We start from the raw sequence: 19067 nt of genomic DNA, 5'->3' as shown, positions 1-19067 counted from the left end.
CATGGGCGGCGGTGGCGGCGGGGGTGGCGGCAGCACCATAGGCGGCGGCACCCTGGGCCACGGCACCGCGATGAGCAGCAGCACGGTCGGCATGGGCCCTCTCCCCGGCACCCTGATGCACGGCGCCTCCGGCGGCGGCGTGGGCGTGGGCGGAAACCCTGGCAACGTGTACGGCAACGGGAACAACGGAGTGGGCGGCCAGAACACCGCCCCGGGCTCCGTGATCGACTCGCGGGCCGTGTCCGTGGTGGTCACGCTGCCCGGCGGTCCGGGTGCCCAGCATCCTGGCCAGGCGCTCAGCGACTACGGTCCCATATAGTTAATGGTACGCCCTCCGGACACCGCGCACTGGGTCTCGACCAGCAGTTTCAGCCAGCTGTAGCCGCTCAAGGTGGTCGACTCGCACGCCCGGCCTCTGTCTCACTCGCACTCTTAGGCTCTCGCTCGCACCCTCCATCCCCGTCTCGCTCGCTCCCCCTGCCTGGGCCCCACGGCAAAGGTTTTGAAGAAATGCCATATAATTCGAGTAGCCGTAGTTTGTCTGTTGAGTGGAAAGCGCAAAAAGAGCGTCTGTTTCTGTTTCCAATTCTGGTCGAACTTGGCGGAATCGGAAGTCAAGAAATTTCTAAAAAATATTTCGAAAATTCCCTATCGATTAACATTTACTTTATAGAAGTCGTTTAAGGACTAATTCTGATTTCCAAGATATAATATTTAAAATTAAATTTTGCTTGGAGCCAGACTTTTTCAAGTTCAAAGTAAATTTTTTATTTTTAAAAGCTCACCGATTACCATTCCGCCAAACTGTTTATGAGTTGGAATTCGAAACAAGGACGAAAGTAACCATTACAGATGTGGTATACAACCGATCTGCGCACAAGATTCTAGTCCAAAAAAAAACCTTTGTCTTCAAAAGCAGATGAGCAATGAGCTCAGGCGTAGCGAAAGAACGATCGAATCCAGTTGAAGCGCGTTTGTTCCACCTGCCATTAACTACTTTCCTAACGACATATTTATAACGTCACCTTTTCCGTTGTTACTCCCTTCCACAAACACTTTCCTCAACGAAATAGACTGAGAAACGCAAAACCAATTAAGTAACCGCCACGTAGAGCACTCGGGGGCAAAGTAGCGAGCGGAATCTGCCCACACTGCCAAGTCAGAGCCACGAGCCATATTTCGAAATTACAACTAACTTTTAATCAAACTAACTACACTATTAACCTTAACCTAACCGTAAACATTAAACATTACGAACGCATAAAAAATTAAATACAAAAAACACTTCGAATGCCCGTAGGAAGTTAGTTGCGATTTTAGGGTTGTCGCATTATCAAAGAGCAGGCAGTCAGTGTTGCCAGATACCATTTGTAAATTATTTAACGTAACCTAAGGCATTATCCAACACTAAGTTTTGTACATATTTTCGAACCGCGCCTAGTTTGTAAATGTCTTTTTGTTCAGAGATAAGGGATTCCCTGAAACTAAAATATATATATAAATATAGTAACTTGCATTTCAGCATCAAAAGCAACTCTGCATTTAAGCTCAACAATTGAATTTAATTTTTACACACAAAACCCAAAAAAGAAAAGTACTACCAAATCCTTCTCCCCCATCACCATACGAATAAATGAGTAAATGGAAATTGCCAACTTTTGCAGCCGATGCAGGGCATTTTTTTGCATTTATAAAAGAAGCAAAAATAAAAATTGTATAAAGCTAAAACTTTTATATAAGAGTATTAAATTAAATGTAACCTTAGTTGTAAGCAAAAACAGAAGAAAATGGCAAGCAAAAGCAAAACGAAATATCTATCAAGCATTAAAAACTATTGTATTTAAATTTAATATTTATATTACATGGTAAAAGCAACAATTTAACTGTTAGCATTTCAAACCATTTCACATACGAAACAAAACAAGAAAGAAGGGATTAACTTTATATTAGAAATTATATGATATAGCAACAACTATGTGTGTAATGTTTTTTAGCAACTATAACTATTTCTATACACAAATCGAAAAAAATGCAAAAGCTGTAATAAAAACAATATACAAAATATTTCAGTTTTGAGTTACTTTCTTATCGTTTTAACATGATTTCCTTATGCATGACAAGTAAGTATTTTCCCTTGCGTTGCTTTGTTTATTCATTTCTTGTTTATTTTTTATTGATTTTTCGCACTTACAAGAGAATCCCTCGAACACTTATACGTATCATTAAAACGAAGCTCTCCAAGTTAAGCAAACAAAAGCAGAAAACAAAAACCAAAAAAGAGTAATCATTAATTAGCTAATTTCTCTACAAGACGTACAATGTTTAATAAACATATTATACATATTGAACGCAAAAAAACCAATACAACAATTTACGCGTACTATTTGATGTTGTTAATAAGCTTAAAAAATATTGCTAGCTAGTAGCGTTTAGTTTAGTTCTCTCAGAGAAAGTTGGATCCCCAAAAGGACTTTTGCATTTCTCAAACTTTAGTTCAAGGCGTACATAGCAAACGCTTTTATCTATGAATACCAAATATTAAAGGCTAAAGAGTGTAACGAATATACGTAAATGGAAATCCAAATGAATTGAAGAGGTAAAATGTAAAAATAACTAATGCAAAAATAATTCTCGACTCCAAACATTTTCCGTTAATTTTTTGTGATTGAAAACTAATTTACTAAATGATGAAACGAAATTGATTGCAATTTGCGAATGTATACGATTTTTTAATTTTAAAAAGAAAATATTTCACTACGGAGTGGATTATAGATTGATAGGTCATGATAGGAGAGGATTGAAAGCTGGGCGGTGATTGATGGATTAGTTGAAGACACACGGAAACCAGAAACTTGACGTCAAGTGTAGTTGTGAATTGTATTTTGTGAAATGTAATTTAATAATAAAATAAATGAAAACCGAAGGCAAATTATATATACACTACATATTTATATAAAGCGAAGCGGATACGGGAAACTGGCAAGCGAATACTTTAACAAAAATTCATGCAGACATTATTTTATTTACAAACAAAATGCATTTTAAAAATATAAATCAAAACAAAAATGAAATAATGTTGTTGATTGTGAAACGATTTTTATGCGCACATAAAAATATACAACAGCAACTCAAGTCAAAAATCAAATGCGTTAACGACAACAAAATATACGAAAAAGCAGCAGCAACAACAATAATATTAAATACATTTGTAATTGAAAGAGAAAAACCATTTAAAATAAAATTTAACAACGTAAGCTGCCCAATTTATTTTTATGGGAACGGGAAAAGTAATGTCCTAATGGTCAATCAAGGACAGGTCAATGGATTTGGTAAAGGCCTACCGCTGAGCTGAACTTTAACTTTAAAGAGTTTCACTTGGAATTCTTTAATTTTTAAACCTCTTTTGATCAGTGGTGATTTTCAGAAAACATGATTGGTTAAATACTTTTTGAATACCATTTTTTCATTTCAAGTTTACCCAATGAATGGTACGTAATTGGAACTTTTCTAGTTATGAATATTTAAACAATCAAATACAACACGACTTAAAATAAAGCTTCAAAAGTTGGTTGGGGTCACCGTCACCCCTTAAAAGAATTCGATACAATGTTTATCAATGGAGAGGCCAAAAAAAACAGCGACGTGTGCTTAATTTTTATTTTTTTAGGAGGATCCGAAGGGTTAGGAACATTTAAATACCTTAAGACTCGGTTATGCCTATGTACATAAAACTGTTATACTATATTAAATTAAATGAACAACCTTAAAGAACATAACATCTAATATACATGCTAAACCAAATTTCATCTTCACAAGGTAAAAGACGAACGCAAACTCAACGCAAAACCATTTCGTTAACAAAATGTTGTGACAAAAAATCTTATAAGTTGACTAAAACACTCTCAAAAATTTCGTTATGTGATGCGAAAATATGTTTCAGTGGAAGCTAGTTATAACTTACGGGGATAATGCTTTAAAAGGCATAGAGTGGCGCCCCTTTGTGGAGGAAATATAAAGCTGTTCGGTAATGTGGTCTACAGAACTGCTTTCTGCCAAGCAGCTTGTAATATAAATGTAAGAATTTGAATTGGAAAAGGTTGGAAACTTGATTTACTGCCGTAGTGAAGACTTAAACCAGATTTTAAGATACTCAGAACTATTATTTTTCATTTAAATTTTCTAGCGTTGCCACTAGCAAATTAAAAATATCGGTGCTGCCAGACCAAAAAAATTCGATTTTCTAACAGAAATGTTAAGTTGTATCAAAATCGATCAGAAATGTTAAGATATATCAAAATCTAACAGAAAATTCTTAACATCTATGTTAGAAAACGTTACATCTTAACATTTCTGTCAGAAAATCGGTGGAATCTAACATTCGATCGCGCCAATGTGGTGGAAAGGGGAAACTGGATTTGAAGAGGAGCGCCCTCTACGGAGTCGGGTTGGGAAACTGGAGCTGTGCATGTGAATTTTTGCTGGTTCGTTTTTAATTTCAGAGTGGTTCTCACAGCTGTATTCGTTATGTCAGTTGAAAAAAGTATCACGATATAAATATTTATTTATTATTTGCTGTCTCATCTTAAGGGGAGAGGATGAGTGCAGAGATAGGTGAAAGGGATGGTAGGAATTGTGAAGCAATGGTGAGGGGTTGTTGCTATGCAGAATGGGGTGTCAAAGATCAGGAAAAATATGACTCATGTTAATGGAAGAGGAAGAACACATGGCGCCTTGATTCAAAAATATTTAATTTTTTTTTAGCTTTATAATAGTGTAAGAACAGACATCGAGAATGGATAATATAAAAAATAGGAGATAAAAAGGGAGAGAAGGTTGCAAACAAATTTTAAAAACATAAATTTTAAAATTTGACTTTGCAAAACAGGACCCAATCATAGGCAATTTGAAATAGTTAAGGACACCTAATTAATCGATATGCAATTCAGTTCTTCATCTAGTTCATCTAGTTCTAGCTCCTTGCCCATCTTCCATTCCCCCACTTCACTTCAAAATCAGTCATGGTTAAAAACTCTTTTAAAGAAAAGAAAAAATCATTGAGATTAAATTAGAACATGCGATTTAGGCACTACAGGGATTAAAGTTAGAGAGAGAAAAACTAATATGGAGATAGACAACAACGTTTCAGAGCCACGGTAAGTTTTTGAATTTGATTCCCTTACTTGAAAACTTAATTAATCTTATAATTTTGCACATCATTGTAGATCTAGGAGTCCGAGTCGCTCCCGCACGCCGTATGCTTGTTGGGCTCCTCTATTATAAAATCAATAACTAAATCAGACTTCAAATAAGATAGTAGCCTTAACGTGTGTGGCCACTTGTGCGGTCTGTACTCAGATCCTGTCAGATCAAAGCTTTATTTCTTATGATCTGACTCCTATCTTTATTCTTAGACTAGCTTAAGCTTAGGGGAGAGTGTTGTGATTATAGTAAAAACAAGGAAGAACGCTATAGTCGAGTATCTCGACTATCAGATACCCGTTACTCAGCTAAATGGAGATATGCAAGCAGCAAAGCGAGATTAAAATGCGCCACCTACCGGCGGTATACAGATTTAAGCGTTATGGGCGTTAGAGTGGGCGTGGCAAATTTTTTGGATCAATCGATAGGTATCGACGAGACCAATACATTTCAGTTAAAATTTTTTATCTGGCATTAAAATTGTGGGCGTCACAGGTTTTCGCGGTAAGGACTCGAGGGTAGGGGGTGAGATTCGGGTTCGTGGGTACACACGTTCATTATACCCTTTACTCGTAGAGTAAAAGGCTATACTAGATTCGTCGGAAAGTATGTAACAGGCAGAAGGAAGCGTTTCCGACCCCATAAAGCATATATATTCTTGATCAGGATCACTAGTCGAGTCGATCTAGCCATGTCCGTCTGTCCGTCTGTCCGGATGAACGCTGAGATCTCGGAAACTATAAGAGCTAGGCTATTGAGATTTGGCATGCAGATTCCTGAGCTTCTTACGCAGCGCAAGTTTTTCTCAGCAGGGTGCCACGCTCACTTTAACGCCCACAAACCGCTCACAAACTTTAAAATATCGTAGATATGAACGCGGATATCTCCGAAACTATCAAAGATAGAGAATTGCGATTTCAGATTTAGATTCCGTTGCCTTGTATGCAGCGCAAGTTTGTTACGTGAATATGCCACGCTCACTCTAACGCCCACAAACCTCCCAAACCAGTGGCGCCCACAATTTTCATGCTTGATAAAAAATTTTAACTGAAATGTATTAGTCTTGTTAATACCTATCGATTGATCGCCACGCCCACTCTAACGCCCATAGAGCTTAAATCTGTCTACCGCGCACATAACCATATATTGAGATCGCGGGTAGGTATCGCATATCAATCTCGCATTGCTGCTCGCATATCTCCATTTCCCTTTGGTCCCTTTAGCTCAGTAACAGGTATCTGATAGACAAGGTACTTGACTATAGCGATCTTCCTTTTTTTTATTAAACTCGACTTTATTATTTTGGGGGCTGAGATTCGAGTTACACGAGATGGACTGCGTTAGCATTTACTATGTTTTTTTTCTGGATGCGTTTAGATATTTGTGCCAGGTCTTCTTTCCTCTGAGCACGGACTCGCTTCTCATTTCTTCTTTCATGAATGCTGTGGGAAAAGAGAACGTGTTATTCGAGTCTCTGTTTTGACCACATAGGACTTACCTATCTATTAAAAGCAAAAGGGTGCTTCGCTTAAGGATAAGCAAAACAAAATATATAATACCAAAACAGTAATGGGCATAAGTTAACTTTTTAACCAAGTAATAGACGTGAAAAATTCTAAAAAAACAAAGAATGGTATGAAAAATCCAAGTTACGCCCATGATGACGGAAATTCTCAAGTAGACTGCATATCTATGTTTGAAAAATAAATCAAGGAAACAAGATGAAACGTTATATTCGAAACCCGGTATACGTTTGGTCTTACGTTTGGGCATTGAAATTAAAGCAGGTCCTTGTGGTGTCTTTCTGTTGCTCAAACCTCACAATTTCTCTCTTTGCTTTCCGAATGTTAATGACAGTCAACACAAACATGATCAAATTGAATATTCGTAGGATCTGGAATCCTAAATTAATGAGATCTGACACAGAGTTCTTTTTTTAATACAGTCAATTCTCAAAAAGTCGATAGTATTACACCATTAGTAAACTACTAGTCAAACTTTCAAAACTGTGAGAGTTCTTTGAACTCTTTTGCAATGCTCACTCATAAATTAGGGCTTAGGCAGAAAAAAATCTATCAGGAGTGTATATTTTACACGACTTGTCGATGAAGTGATTTCTGGTTAGTAAAGGATTCAAACTAGACTAGATTAACTTAACTTCCAAGAGTAAAAATGTAGATATGTACATTTTTCGCTCTTTTTTTTTGTTTTCAACCGGTACAAGTTGTGGAAGTTTTACTGTAACACTTTCTAAACGTTATATCAAATTACCAAGCCCAAACACCAAGATATACAATGTATACGTATTCATATACAATCCTACAGTGCCAGCAGCCGTGATCCAAGCAATAGCACTATAGACCAGAAATTGATATCGATGATCATCGCGCCTGAGAGTCTTGAATGTTTGCCACAAGTGATAGCTAGTGACAGAAAGCCATACAATGTGAGCGCTTTGGAAGAATAGCGCAGGATATATTACTGAAAATACTAAAAGCTTACAAAATAATGGAAATCTAACCAGATATTCATTCAATAACATACCGAAATCAGGTAGAACCATCCATAAACCCGAAACGATTAGTATCCAATACAGTTGAATCATGACCATGCTAAGTAGGCAGCTAATAACGCACTTGCCAAGTGTATTTCGGAGTTTCTTTACGTAACTATAAACGACAATGGTAAGGATATTGCAGATCATTAATGTCACGACACCTGAAGGAACAAAAACAGAGATAATAAAGATAGGCCGGTATATTTGTTTAGCTATCCAAGCAAAAATCACGTTTTAATCCTTCCTTCACAAAATCGTAGAAGTCACAATCTTTGAAAAAATAACTTTACCGGTAAATTCCCAAGTCCGCAGCATTTTAAATATATTGATTTTCTACAAAGATCCGAACTAAATTGCTCATGGGTGATTAAAAAGCCCTCTATCGCTGACCAATTTTTTTAAATTGTTGTTCGCAGCACAGTTTTGGTGGACTAAATATACATACAGCACTGAATTGGACTCAAGCTTTTGGCACGCATTCATCAAGATAAACAGCTAGCGACAAGAAAAGTAGTACCAGCTTGACCTAAATCGGTATTTTATCAGGAAAAAACGTCTATAGGGATTCGAAATGGCTTTGACTGGAATTTAAAATGTCGCTCAATAGAATGTTCGTTTTTTGAGTGAATGGCGTTATAGTTTTATAATTCTATAATACTTTCTTTCGTTTAGTAAATAATATTTGTTTTTTATACCCTTGCAGAGGGTATATTGATTTCAGTCAGAAGTTTGCAACACAGTGAAGTGATCAGCATGACTAGACGAGTCGATCTAGACATGTTCGTCTGTCCGTCCGTTTCTACTCAAACTAGTCTCTCAGTTTTTAAGCTATCGGGCTGATAAAGTCTTATATCTTTTGTAGGTAGTATATAAGTCGGATCCAGCCGGATCGGACTACTATATCTTATAGCTGCTTTAGGAATCATCGGAAAAAAAATTTTAAAAATATATATCTTTGGTGTTTTCTAACATATAACATCCTAAGCTTGGAAATATCATTTTTTAATTAGTTTTGAATTTCGAATTAAGTTTTATCAAAATCGGACGACTATATCATATAGCTGCCATAGGAACGATCGGAAAATTGGTGGGAAAATAATATGAAAGAAATTATAGCTTCGGTGTTTTCTGACATATATACTTTTGAGTATAATTTTTTGTATTTTTAAATTTAATAAATATAACTGCAAGGGTATACAAGCTTCGGCTTGCCGAAGCTAACTTCGTTTCTTCTTTTAAATGTTTTTAAAGTGATGATATTTTGTTTAATTTTTCTCGAAGAGAAGATGCTTTAATTTAATTTGTTTTGTAAAAAATTCATTACTTACAATTTTTTTTACAAATACAATCAAAATATAATGAACCATTAATTTTAGGAAATCGTCATTAAAATTTCTTTTTTTTAATTACAAAAAAATTCTTTCTTAAGCCAAGAAAGCGTTCTTTAATATAGGAAATGGTAACCATAAACTGGAATTGCCCTAAAAACTAGAAAAAATGTATTTTTTTTAACGCAAAAATAAAATTGTTCTGCATTTCCTTTTCTATAAATGAATACCCTAACCCTAAAATTATTCTTACCCTAAAAAATATAAACTTTTATAAGAGGTATAAAGGTTCTCTAAAAAAAGAAATATTTTTTAAACTCCCATGGCTACACTTCATTTAAAATGCATAGATATGTACCTAAAGCGCTATTGATACACTCAGGGAAAAACACCGTTCTAGAATAAAGTACAAAAAGCCTTGATTTAAGAACGATTACATGCTTACCATTAAAGAACGTTCGCGCTAAAAAAAAAAGCTCTCACATTAAGCACATTTTGGTTTTAAATATCTAAGAATTCCCAACTGTTTATTCTGAAAGTGCTCGTTATATAGGCGCATAAATTAATGCCCTTGAGCGACAAGTCGTAAGTAAACTTAAATAATGAATATTACTTAAATTAATATTATAATATTACTTCAACACTTATTTCTCTTACTAACAAATAATTAATAACCAATTTAAATTTACAATATATCATACCTGCAACTTTCTTACTTTACTATTAAATCGATCTAGTTTTTAGTAAAAATATGACTAGATTTAAGGACTATTCATACTTGATTGTTTTGACAACGAAAATACTTGATTCAGGCACGAAATACTTGATTATATCCTGCGTGTAGAGAATTCACAAGTGTTCACTTCTTTCGCAGAAGAAACGGGTTCGATCCCGCCGGCGGACATATGAAAATGTAAGTTTATATTCAGAAGGATAAATTTAAAACTAATTAAAATTGTCAGTTACTTTTTTTTTTGATCAATCGGTAGGTATTGACGAGACCAATACATTTCAGCTAAAATTTTTATCTAGCATGAAATTTGGGGGCGTCACAGGTTTTCGCGGTTTGTGGGTGTTAAAGTGGGCGTGGCAAACTTTTTTTTGGGTCAATCGATAGGTATTGTTGAGAACAATACATTTCAGTTTAAATTTTTATTCCAGCATCATAACTGTAGGAGCCAAAGTTTTGGGCGGTTTGTGGGCGTTAGAGTGGGCGTGGCACTCTGCTGAAACAAACTTGCGCTGCGTAAGAAGCTCAGGAATCTGCACGCCAAATCTTAATAGCCTAGCTCCCATAGTTTCTGAGATCTCAGCGTTCATCCGGACAGACAGACGGACATGGCTAGATCGACTCGGCTAGTGATCCTGATCAAGAATATATATACTTTATGGGGTCGGAAACGCTTCCTTCTGCCTGTTACATACTTTTCGACGAATCTACACTCAGGGAAAAACGCCGCGCTAAAAAGAAGTACAAACAGCCTTGACTTAAGAACGATTTAATGCTGAACTTTTTGAGAACGTTCGTACTGAAAAATTCTTAAATTGAGTACAATTTGGATTCAAATAAGATCAAGCAGAAAAAATTCTTAAATGAATTACGGAAGTTTTCAAATCAAGATTAAAAATATTTTGTTCAAGACCGAATACAACTTAATAATAGCACAAGCCTTGTTTGCCACGTTTTTTTTTTAAATAAAAAAAAGATCTGGGTAAAGAATTGGAACAGATAATAACTGGAAACATCCTTATATAATTGCAATTAATTTAATTAAGTACTAAAATTATATTATTTCTCAAAGGGTGTCAAAATCAAATTATTTGATTTAAACAAAGTTATATACATTTATGGCTATCATTTTTAAATGCAAATTTAAAAAGAAATTTTTTATTTTAATAAATGTTAAATTTTAATCGGCTGACCGTGGCTTTTGGATTTCTTGACGTCCTCGCCGTTCTTTCAAAAATCCTAGAACGGTCACACTTGGCTTATAAGCGACTAGTGGCTTACTGGTCAGCACAGTTATCAAATTTCGTGGAATTCGTCCGGGGGTCTTTGTATTTCTCTTTTTTATGTGAACGAAAAGTCGCCGAATGACGGTAAAGTTATATATGTATGTACACTTGTTTGTACGTATTCACTTTTTACGCGTGAAACACGTGCTTACAGTTATTTGTGGAAGAACCCAGTACAGAATTTCTAAGATTCTAGAAATGTTATTACCGCTCATCTTTATCTTCCCCAAATGCTTCGGGACGAACTTATTTCTATTATAATAGAAGAGGCCATGCTCGAAAACTTTACGATTAGCGTTCCAGATTTCCAAACCTTGCTAGAGTAAATATGTTTTGTTCTTCCAAGCCAGATAAACGTTAAGGTAAAAACATAATGCTATAAATAATTTGATTTGCTTTTCTAATTTATGTTTGTATGGGATTACTATTTATACCCGCTACTCGTAGAGTAAAAGGGTATACTAGATTCGTCGGAAAGTATGTAACAGGCAGATGGAAGCGTTTCCGACCCCATAAAGTATATATATTCTTGATCAGGATCACTAGCCGAGTCGATCTAGCCATGTCCGTCTGTCCGTCTGTCTGTCCGGATGAACGCTGAGATCTCGGAAACTATGAGAGCCAGGCTATTGAGATTTGGCGTACAGATTCCTGAGCTTCTTACGCAGCGCAAGTTTGTTTCAGCACAGTGCCACGCCCACTCTAACGCCCACAAACCGCCCAAAACTGTGGCTCCTACAGTTTTGATACTAGAATAAAAATTTTAGCTGAAATGTATTGTTCTCATCAATACCTATCGATTGATCCAAAAAAAAGTTTGCCACGCCCACTTTAACGCCCACAAACCGCGAAAACCTGTGACGCCCACAATTTTCATGCTAGATAAAAAATTGTAACTGAAATGTATTGGTCTCGTCAATACCTATCGATTGATCCAAAAAGAAATTTGCCACGCCCACTCTAACTCCCACAAACCGCGAAAACCTGTGACGCCCAAAATTGTTATGCTAGATAAAAAATTTTAACTGAAATGTATTGGTCTCGACAATACCTATCGATTGGTCCAAAAAAAAAATTTGCCACGCCCACTCTAACGCCTATAACGCTTAAATCTGTATACCGCCGGTAGGTGGCGCATTTTAATCTCGCTTTGCTGCTTGCATATCTCCATTTAGCTGAGTAACGGGTATCTGATAGTCGAGGTACTCGACTATAGCGTTCATCCTTGTTTTTCTTGTGTTTAACATTTTCTAAATATTTTTGTTTTTCAAGATTGATATTGATTTCGACCTTATGTATCCTGGAAAAGGTTTTCATTTGCTTTCAAAGTGGCAAGAATTTCGTCAACAAATAATGTGTTATTGCGAAGACAACATCATTAATGAACATTGCAAAGCCCAACTCTTGCTTGTTAAGAACTGCACCAACATAGGTAAGCTTAACATTTCTTGTTATTTAATACCTAAGCATAGAAAAGTTTGTATTTATTTTGTGATTCACTGTTTTTATACTAATACTAATCATATTTAAACCCGCTTTTTTGACAAAGCGAATACTATACCTTTTATTGGTGTTATAAATATATATTAATAAACTATTCTAATATAACAGATGCCAAGGACTTCATAATCGCCACATTGCTGAATGCTGTTTTGCCCTCATCAGCCCGCTTCAAGAATGAAGATGGAAAATGTACAAGGAAGGCTACAATACTGGACGCGCAGGAGAGTTTCGGGCTGAGACTAGTAACTATTAATGACTTAGATATTCAATTGGACCGAGTCATAAACAAGTATTACAGTTCGGGTCTTAAATTACAACCTATTATTATTGTAGTTGGTCCTTTCGATTGTGAGATCAACTTATTATGTTGCCACACAAAACCCACATGTACATATATATAAGATTATAAGTTTTTTTAGTTATAAGGAAAATATTTTTGTTTTATGTAATGAAGGAGATTTAATTCGATTTGACAAACATTTTCATTCTTATGAAATCGGTTATCCATCCGACACATTTTACATTTTAAACATTAATGAAATAACTACTCTTCCTTTGCACTTATATACAATAAACAATGGAAAATCGTATCTTAAATTTAAGTATATATAGAAACTATAAACATGTGAAATAAAATTTAAGCCAAAACAATTGCTTCTTAAGCGTATATAGAAAATGTAAAATAAAAATGTAAAATAAAATGAATATCAAAACAACAGCTTCCTAAGCGTATGTAACAACTGTAAAATAAACATGTACAATAAAATGTAAGCCAAAAAAAAAAAATAACTTCCTAAGCGTATAAAAGTTTCTGAAATTCAGTTGTATGTATATTGTCTTAATTTAAAAATGAAATATTCTTGAACTTAGTATTTTTACTCTAGCTTCAAGAGTATAATTTACTGGGTTTAGTAATTGTTTGTTCTTAAATCAAGCCTTAAATTTTCTTAATTTATAAATAAATCGCACTTATTTCAAGTATATATATGTCTAGACTTTATTATTGTTTTGAGAAAGCTCGATACTTGATATTAATCCTCAGCGTTCTTAAGTCGTACTGAAACCAAGAATTTGCGGACTTGAAAATTCGTGCTTGAAAGAAGTATTTTGTTCTTTGGTTCTGTGTTTTCCATGCTTGGCGAAGTTTTGACACAGAAAAAACTAGGTTCAAGCACGAAATACTTGATTTTTTTTCTGAGTGTAGTATACCTTTTTATTCTACGAGTAACGGGTATAAAAAGGAAGGTACCATTGCCCCAAATTAAAAAGTCCATAACATTAAGTATCGGATGTCTGAAACCAATTGAACTCACAACATAACTAATAAAAAACGGAGTCCAAGTCAGACCCATCACAAAGAGGTTCCGAAGGCAGTACAAATAACTACAAATACGTAAGAAGTATAAATCTTCAATAGCAGGCTTCAAAATAAATATGTCTCACTATACAAATTTAAGCAGGTCATAGTCTCCTCATTTTCTTGGGTTAACTTCATAGCTTGCCTCTTTAATTTCAGAATTAGAGTGATCGTTAAAATGAACATAATCAATGTGAAGGCACTCGAAATGAGTAATGCCAGAAAAGTACATAAGAAAAATTTTGCCGCTGTAAACGAACCATATAATGTCATGAAAAACAAACCAAAACATATTGCATATAAACTACCATTTAAATTACATTTTTTTAAGGCTCTAGATGTTGATTAAACAGGTGTGTTTCTGATTTACTTAAGAGGTGGCAAATATTTTTTAAGAACTTTTTTAACTACCTATAATTAATTCGCCTTAAAAAATGTAAATAAATGCAGTGCCTCCAGGGAGAATCGCTGTCGGAACCCACACGTAGACATTGTAGGCCAGGAACAGAAAACGGGGTTCCTCGCCATTGACAGACTTAAAAGTCCTCCATGAATGATAGCTCATGACTGAGAGCCAGAAATTGTGTGCAAAAAAGAAGACAAAAGGAACTGCAATGAGAGTAGTAAAAGTGTTTTCTCATATCCAAAATAAGTCTTCACTTCCTAGCAAAAAAACGAACCTTTGTTGAATGAATGGGGTACTGAGAGCCACATTTGGATTAAACCCAAGCTCTGCCACATGAAGTTGGTCAAAAGGCTGCTTATAACGCACTTGCCGAGTGTATTTCGGAGCTTCTTAACATAAAGATATGTGGCGATGGTAAGGATATTGCATGTTAGCGATATCGCAATAACTGGAAGAACAGCAAATGACTAAAAATTATTCTCGGAGACCACCATATTTCTATACTATATATATGTAAGTCTATATATCCACAATATCCGAAAAGTCATGAACTTTGGACGTACCGATATTACGGTAATAAGACAATGCCATTTAGGACAACCGGCTACACTTAATGCCACAACTCGACTGATGCTCGAGCTATGCAACTTTCCTTCAAAGCCCTTCATTTCAGTATCAGTACACCCATAGGAATATGTTTATCCTCATAATAGCAATTAAGTTCTGTTTTTGCTATTAGAGAATCACTTTGGACGGCAGTCCGCGTAGTGACGAAGCGCACCAGGAGGGTGTGTGAATGCAACTACTATGTATACACGAAGAAATGAAAATATACTGTAATCGTCCGATTGTTTCGAGTGATACATCAATCGAAAAGTATTACAAAAACTAAGAGGATTGCATATTAAGACTTAAATAAAATCAATTGGCATGGGAGCAAGAGTGGAGAAAGTGTAAAAGTGAAAATTTAGAAATTTTGATCTGTTGGGGCCAGTCGGGATAAATACCCCCCGCTTTAAACTACTTGTACTCTTAAATCTTTCTACCGCGCACATAACCATATAGATCGCTGGTAGGTGTCGCGTTTCAATCTCGCTTTGCTGCTGAGTAACGTGTATCTGATAGTCGAGGCACTCGACTAAGCGTTCTTTCTTGTTTTATTTTACTTTTGTATATTTAAAGTTAGTATAATTCCAAGCCCGGAACAACAACAAATTGTTTCGGAACTTAACAAATATAACAGATAGCACTGAAAACAACAAAGGAAGTTAAGTTAGGTTACTCTAAGGTATTGCAAAAAATAAAAGGATTGCATACCAAGACGTTAAAAAAATCAATTGGCTTGGGAGAAAGAGTGAAGAAAGTGTAAAAGTGAAAATTTAGAAAATTTGATCTGTTGGGCCGGTGGGGATAGAGTAGAGTACTAGAGTATAAAAGCGCAGCGGCAGTCCAAAACCGCCGCTGCGAAAACCTCCGCTCCCGTATATTCCCACTACTCGACTGAAAAAGCAAAATTTGGTATCATTGGAAAACATTTCTCTGTTCTAAACAAAAACTGCACATTTTGAACAAAACTCCCAAAATTAAAATTTCACACCTTCGCGCACAAGCAGTCACGAGTAAGGACTCGAGGGTACGGGGTGAGATTCGGGTTCGTGGGTACACACGTTCATTATACCCTTTACTCGTAGAGTAAAAGGCTATACTAGATTCGTCGGAAAGTATGTAACAGGCAGAAGGAAGCGTTTCCGACCCCATAAAGCATATATATTCTTGATCAGGATCACTAGTCGAGTCGATCTAGCCATGTCCGTCTGTCCGTCTGTCTGTCCGGATGAACGCTGAGATCTCGGAAACTATAAGAGCTAGGCTATTGAGATTTGGCATGCAGATTCCTGAGCTTCTTACGCAGCGCAAGTTTTTTTCAGCAGGGTGCCACGCTCACTTTAACGCCCACAAACCGCTCACAAACTTTAAAATATCGTAGATATGAACGCGGATATCTCCGAAACTATCAAAGATAGAGAATTGCGATTTCAGATTTAGATTCCGTTGCCTTGTACGCAGCGCAAGTTTGTTACGTGAATATGCCACGCTCACTCTAACGCCCACAAACCTCCCAAACCAGTGGCGCCCACAATTTTCATGCTTGATAAAAAATTTTAACTGAAATGTATTAGTCTTGTTAATACCTATCGATTGATCGCCACGCCCACTCTAACGCCCATAGAGCTTAAATCTGTCTACCGCGCACATAACCATATATTGAGATCGCGGGTAGGTATCGCATATCAATCTCGCATTGCTGCTCGCATATCTCCATTTCCCTTTGGTCCCTTTAGCTCAGTAACAGGTATCTGATAGACAAGGTACTTGACTATAGCGATCTTCCTTTTTTTTATTAAACTCGACTTTATTATTTTGGGGGCTGAGATTCGAGTTACACGAGATGGACTGCGTTAGCATTTACTATGTTTTTTTTCTGGATGCGTTTAGATATTTGTGCCAGGTCTTCTTTCCTCTGAGCACGGACTCGCTTCTCATTTCTTCTTTCATGAATGCTGTGGGAAAAGAGAACGTGTTATTCGAGTCTCTGTTTTGACCACATAGGACTTACCTATCTATTAAAAGCAAAAGGGTGCTTCGCTTAAGGATAAGCAAAACAAAATATATAATACCAAAACAGTAATGGGCATAAGTTAACTTTTTAACCAAGTAATAGACGTGAAAAATTCTAAAAAAACAAAGAATGGTATGAAAAATCCAAGTTACGCCCATGATGACGGAAATTCTCAAGTAGACTGCATATCTATGTTTGAAAAATAAATCAAGGAAACAAGATGAAACGTTATATTCGAAACCCGGTATACGTTTGGTCTTACGTTTGGGCATTGAAATTAAAGCAGGTCCTTGTGGTGTCTTTCTGTTGCTCAAACCTCACAATTTCTCTCTTTGCTTTCCGAATGTTAATGACAGTCAACACAAACATGATCAAATTGAATATTCGTAGGATCTGGAATCCTAAATTAATGAGATCTGACACAGAGTTCTTTTTTTAATACAGTCAATTCTCAAAAAGTCGATAGTATTACACCATTAGTAAACTACTAGTCAAACTTTCAAAACTGTGAGAGTTCTTTGAACTCTTTTGCAATGCTCACTCATAAATTAGGGCTTAGGCAGAAAAAAATCTATCAGGAGTGTATATTTTACACGACTTGTCGATGAAGTGATTTCTGGTTAGTAAAGGATTCAAACTAGACTAGATTAACTTAACTTCCAAGAGTAAAAATGTAGATATGTACATTTTTCGCTCTTTTTTTTTGTTTTCAACCGGTACAAGTTGTGGAAGTTTTACTGTAACACTTTCTAAACGTTATATCAAATTACCAAGCCCAAACACCAAGATATACAATGTATACGTATTCATATACAATCCTACAGTGCCAGCAGCCGTGATCCAAGCAATAGCACTATAGACCAGATATTGATATCGATGATCATCGCGCTTCAGGGGCTTGAAGGTTTGCCACAGGTGATAGCTAATGACAGAAAGCCATACAACGTAAGCGCCCTGGAAGAATACCGTAGCATACAATACTGAAAATAATAAAAGCTTACAAAATATTGGCAATCTGACCAGATAATCATTCAATAACATGCCCAAGTAAAGGTTAAGATCCAATAACTCCAAAAGGCCTAGTATCCAAAGAAGTTGCATCATGACCATGCTGAGTAGGCAGCTAATAACGCACTTGCCGAGTGTATTTCGGAGTTTCTTTACGTAACTATAAACGGCAATGGTAAGAATATCGCAGATCATTGAAATCACGAGAACTGTAGGAACAGAAACAGAAATAATAAAGTTAGGCCGGTATATTTATTTAGTCATCAAGATGTTTTCAATATCATAGTGGTCTTAAAAAAAAAACTTCACCACTATTTTCCCAAGTCCACAGCATTTTAAATATATTAACTTTATACAAAGAACTGAACGTAATGTGGTGATTAAAAAGCTTTTTATCGCGGACCACTTTTCTAAAATTGTTGTTCCCAGCAGGGTTTTGGTGGACTAAATACACATATAGCACTAAATTCGGCTCAAGCCTATGGCAGCCTTCATCAGGATAAACAGCTAGCGATAAGAAAAGTAGTACCGGCCAGACCTAAATCGGTATTTTAGTATTTATTGAAATTTAACATGTCGCTCAACAAAATGTTTCTTTTTTGTGTGAATGGCGTTATAGTTGTATAATTTTAGAAAAATTCATTCGTTTAGTAAATTAAATTTACTTTATTAAAATGTTTTTGAAGAAATGATACTTTGTTTTATTTTTCTCGAGGTGCTTTAGGTGCTATAATTTTATTTGTTTTGTAAAAAATTCATTACTTAGCCTTTGTTTTACAAATACAATAAAATCAACCTTACATTTTAGAAAATCGCCATTAAAATTTATTTCTTCTAAATACAAAAAAATTATTTCTTATGTCAAGAAAAAGTTTCTTAAATCAAGAAACTTTTTTCAAGCCAAGAAAGCGTTACTTGATTTTAGGATTTGGTTACCATAAACTGGAATCGCCCTAAAAACAAGAAAAAATGTCTTTATATCTAGAACTTTTTTTCTGAAAAATAGATAGGCTAACTTAAAAATAAAAATTGTTTTCCATTACCTTTTTTATAAATGAACACCCTAAAATGTT

The 19067-nt window shown here is 35.7% G+C and overlaps 3 protein-coding genes and 1 long non-coding RNA gene across 4 annotated transcripts; 1 reads left to right on the top strand and 3 right to left on the bottom strand.

Annotated features, from left to right (window-relative positions):
* The first annotated feature begins 1 nt into the window (after window position 1).
* Window positions 2–2064, top strand: LOC118877519 (calpain small subunit 1). Its single transcript, XM_036816553.3, has one exon. The coding sequence runs from the start codon at window positions 2–4 to the stop codon at window positions 317–319; it is 318 nt and encodes a 105-aa protein (XP_036672448.3). The 3' UTR covers window positions 320–2064.
* A 4629-nt stretch (window positions 2065–6693) lies between these two features.
* LOC139353267 (probable G-protein coupled receptor Mth-like 7) lies at window positions 6694–18213 on the bottom strand (the record flags this gene model as incomplete). The annotated part of the gene is made up of 4 exons (XM_070996939.1): window positions 6694–6889; window positions 6963–7129; window positions 7865–7917; window positions 17757–18213. Coding segments are annotated over 4 exons (873 nt in total), but the record flags the coding sequence as incomplete, so codon positions are not given.
* LOC139353231 (probable G-protein coupled receptor Mth-like 7) lies at window positions 14377–15001 on the bottom strand. The gene is made up of 3 exons (XM_070996782.1): window positions 14930–15001; window positions 14641–14814; window positions 14377–14569 (listed from the first exon to the last, which is right to left on the bottom strand). Exons 1-3 carry the CDS (start codon window positions 14955–14957, stop codon window positions 14388–14390), a joined length of 384 nt encoding a protein of 127 aa, XP_070852883.1. The 5' UTR covers window positions 14958–15001; the 3' UTR covers window positions 14377–14387.
* LOC136116989 (uncharacterized) lies at window positions 16764–17506 on the bottom strand. The gene is made up of 3 exons (XR_010654154.2): window positions 17249–17506; window positions 16984–17175; window positions 16764–16927 (listed from the first exon to the last, which is right to left on the bottom strand). It is a non-coding gene; the product is annotated as an uncharacterized lncRNA (long non-coding RNA).
* Window positions 18214–19067: the final 854 nt, after the last annotated feature.

This window comes from Drosophila suzukii, chromosome 3 (assembly GCF_043229965.1).
Source record: "Drosophila suzukii chromosome 3, CBGP_Dsuzu_IsoJpt1.0, whole genome shotgun sequence".
Taxonomy (NCBI): Eukaryota; Metazoa; Arthropoda; class Insecta; order Diptera; family Drosophilidae; genus Drosophila; species Drosophila suzukii.
This window is presented reverse-complemented; position numbering and strand designations above follow the sequence as displayed.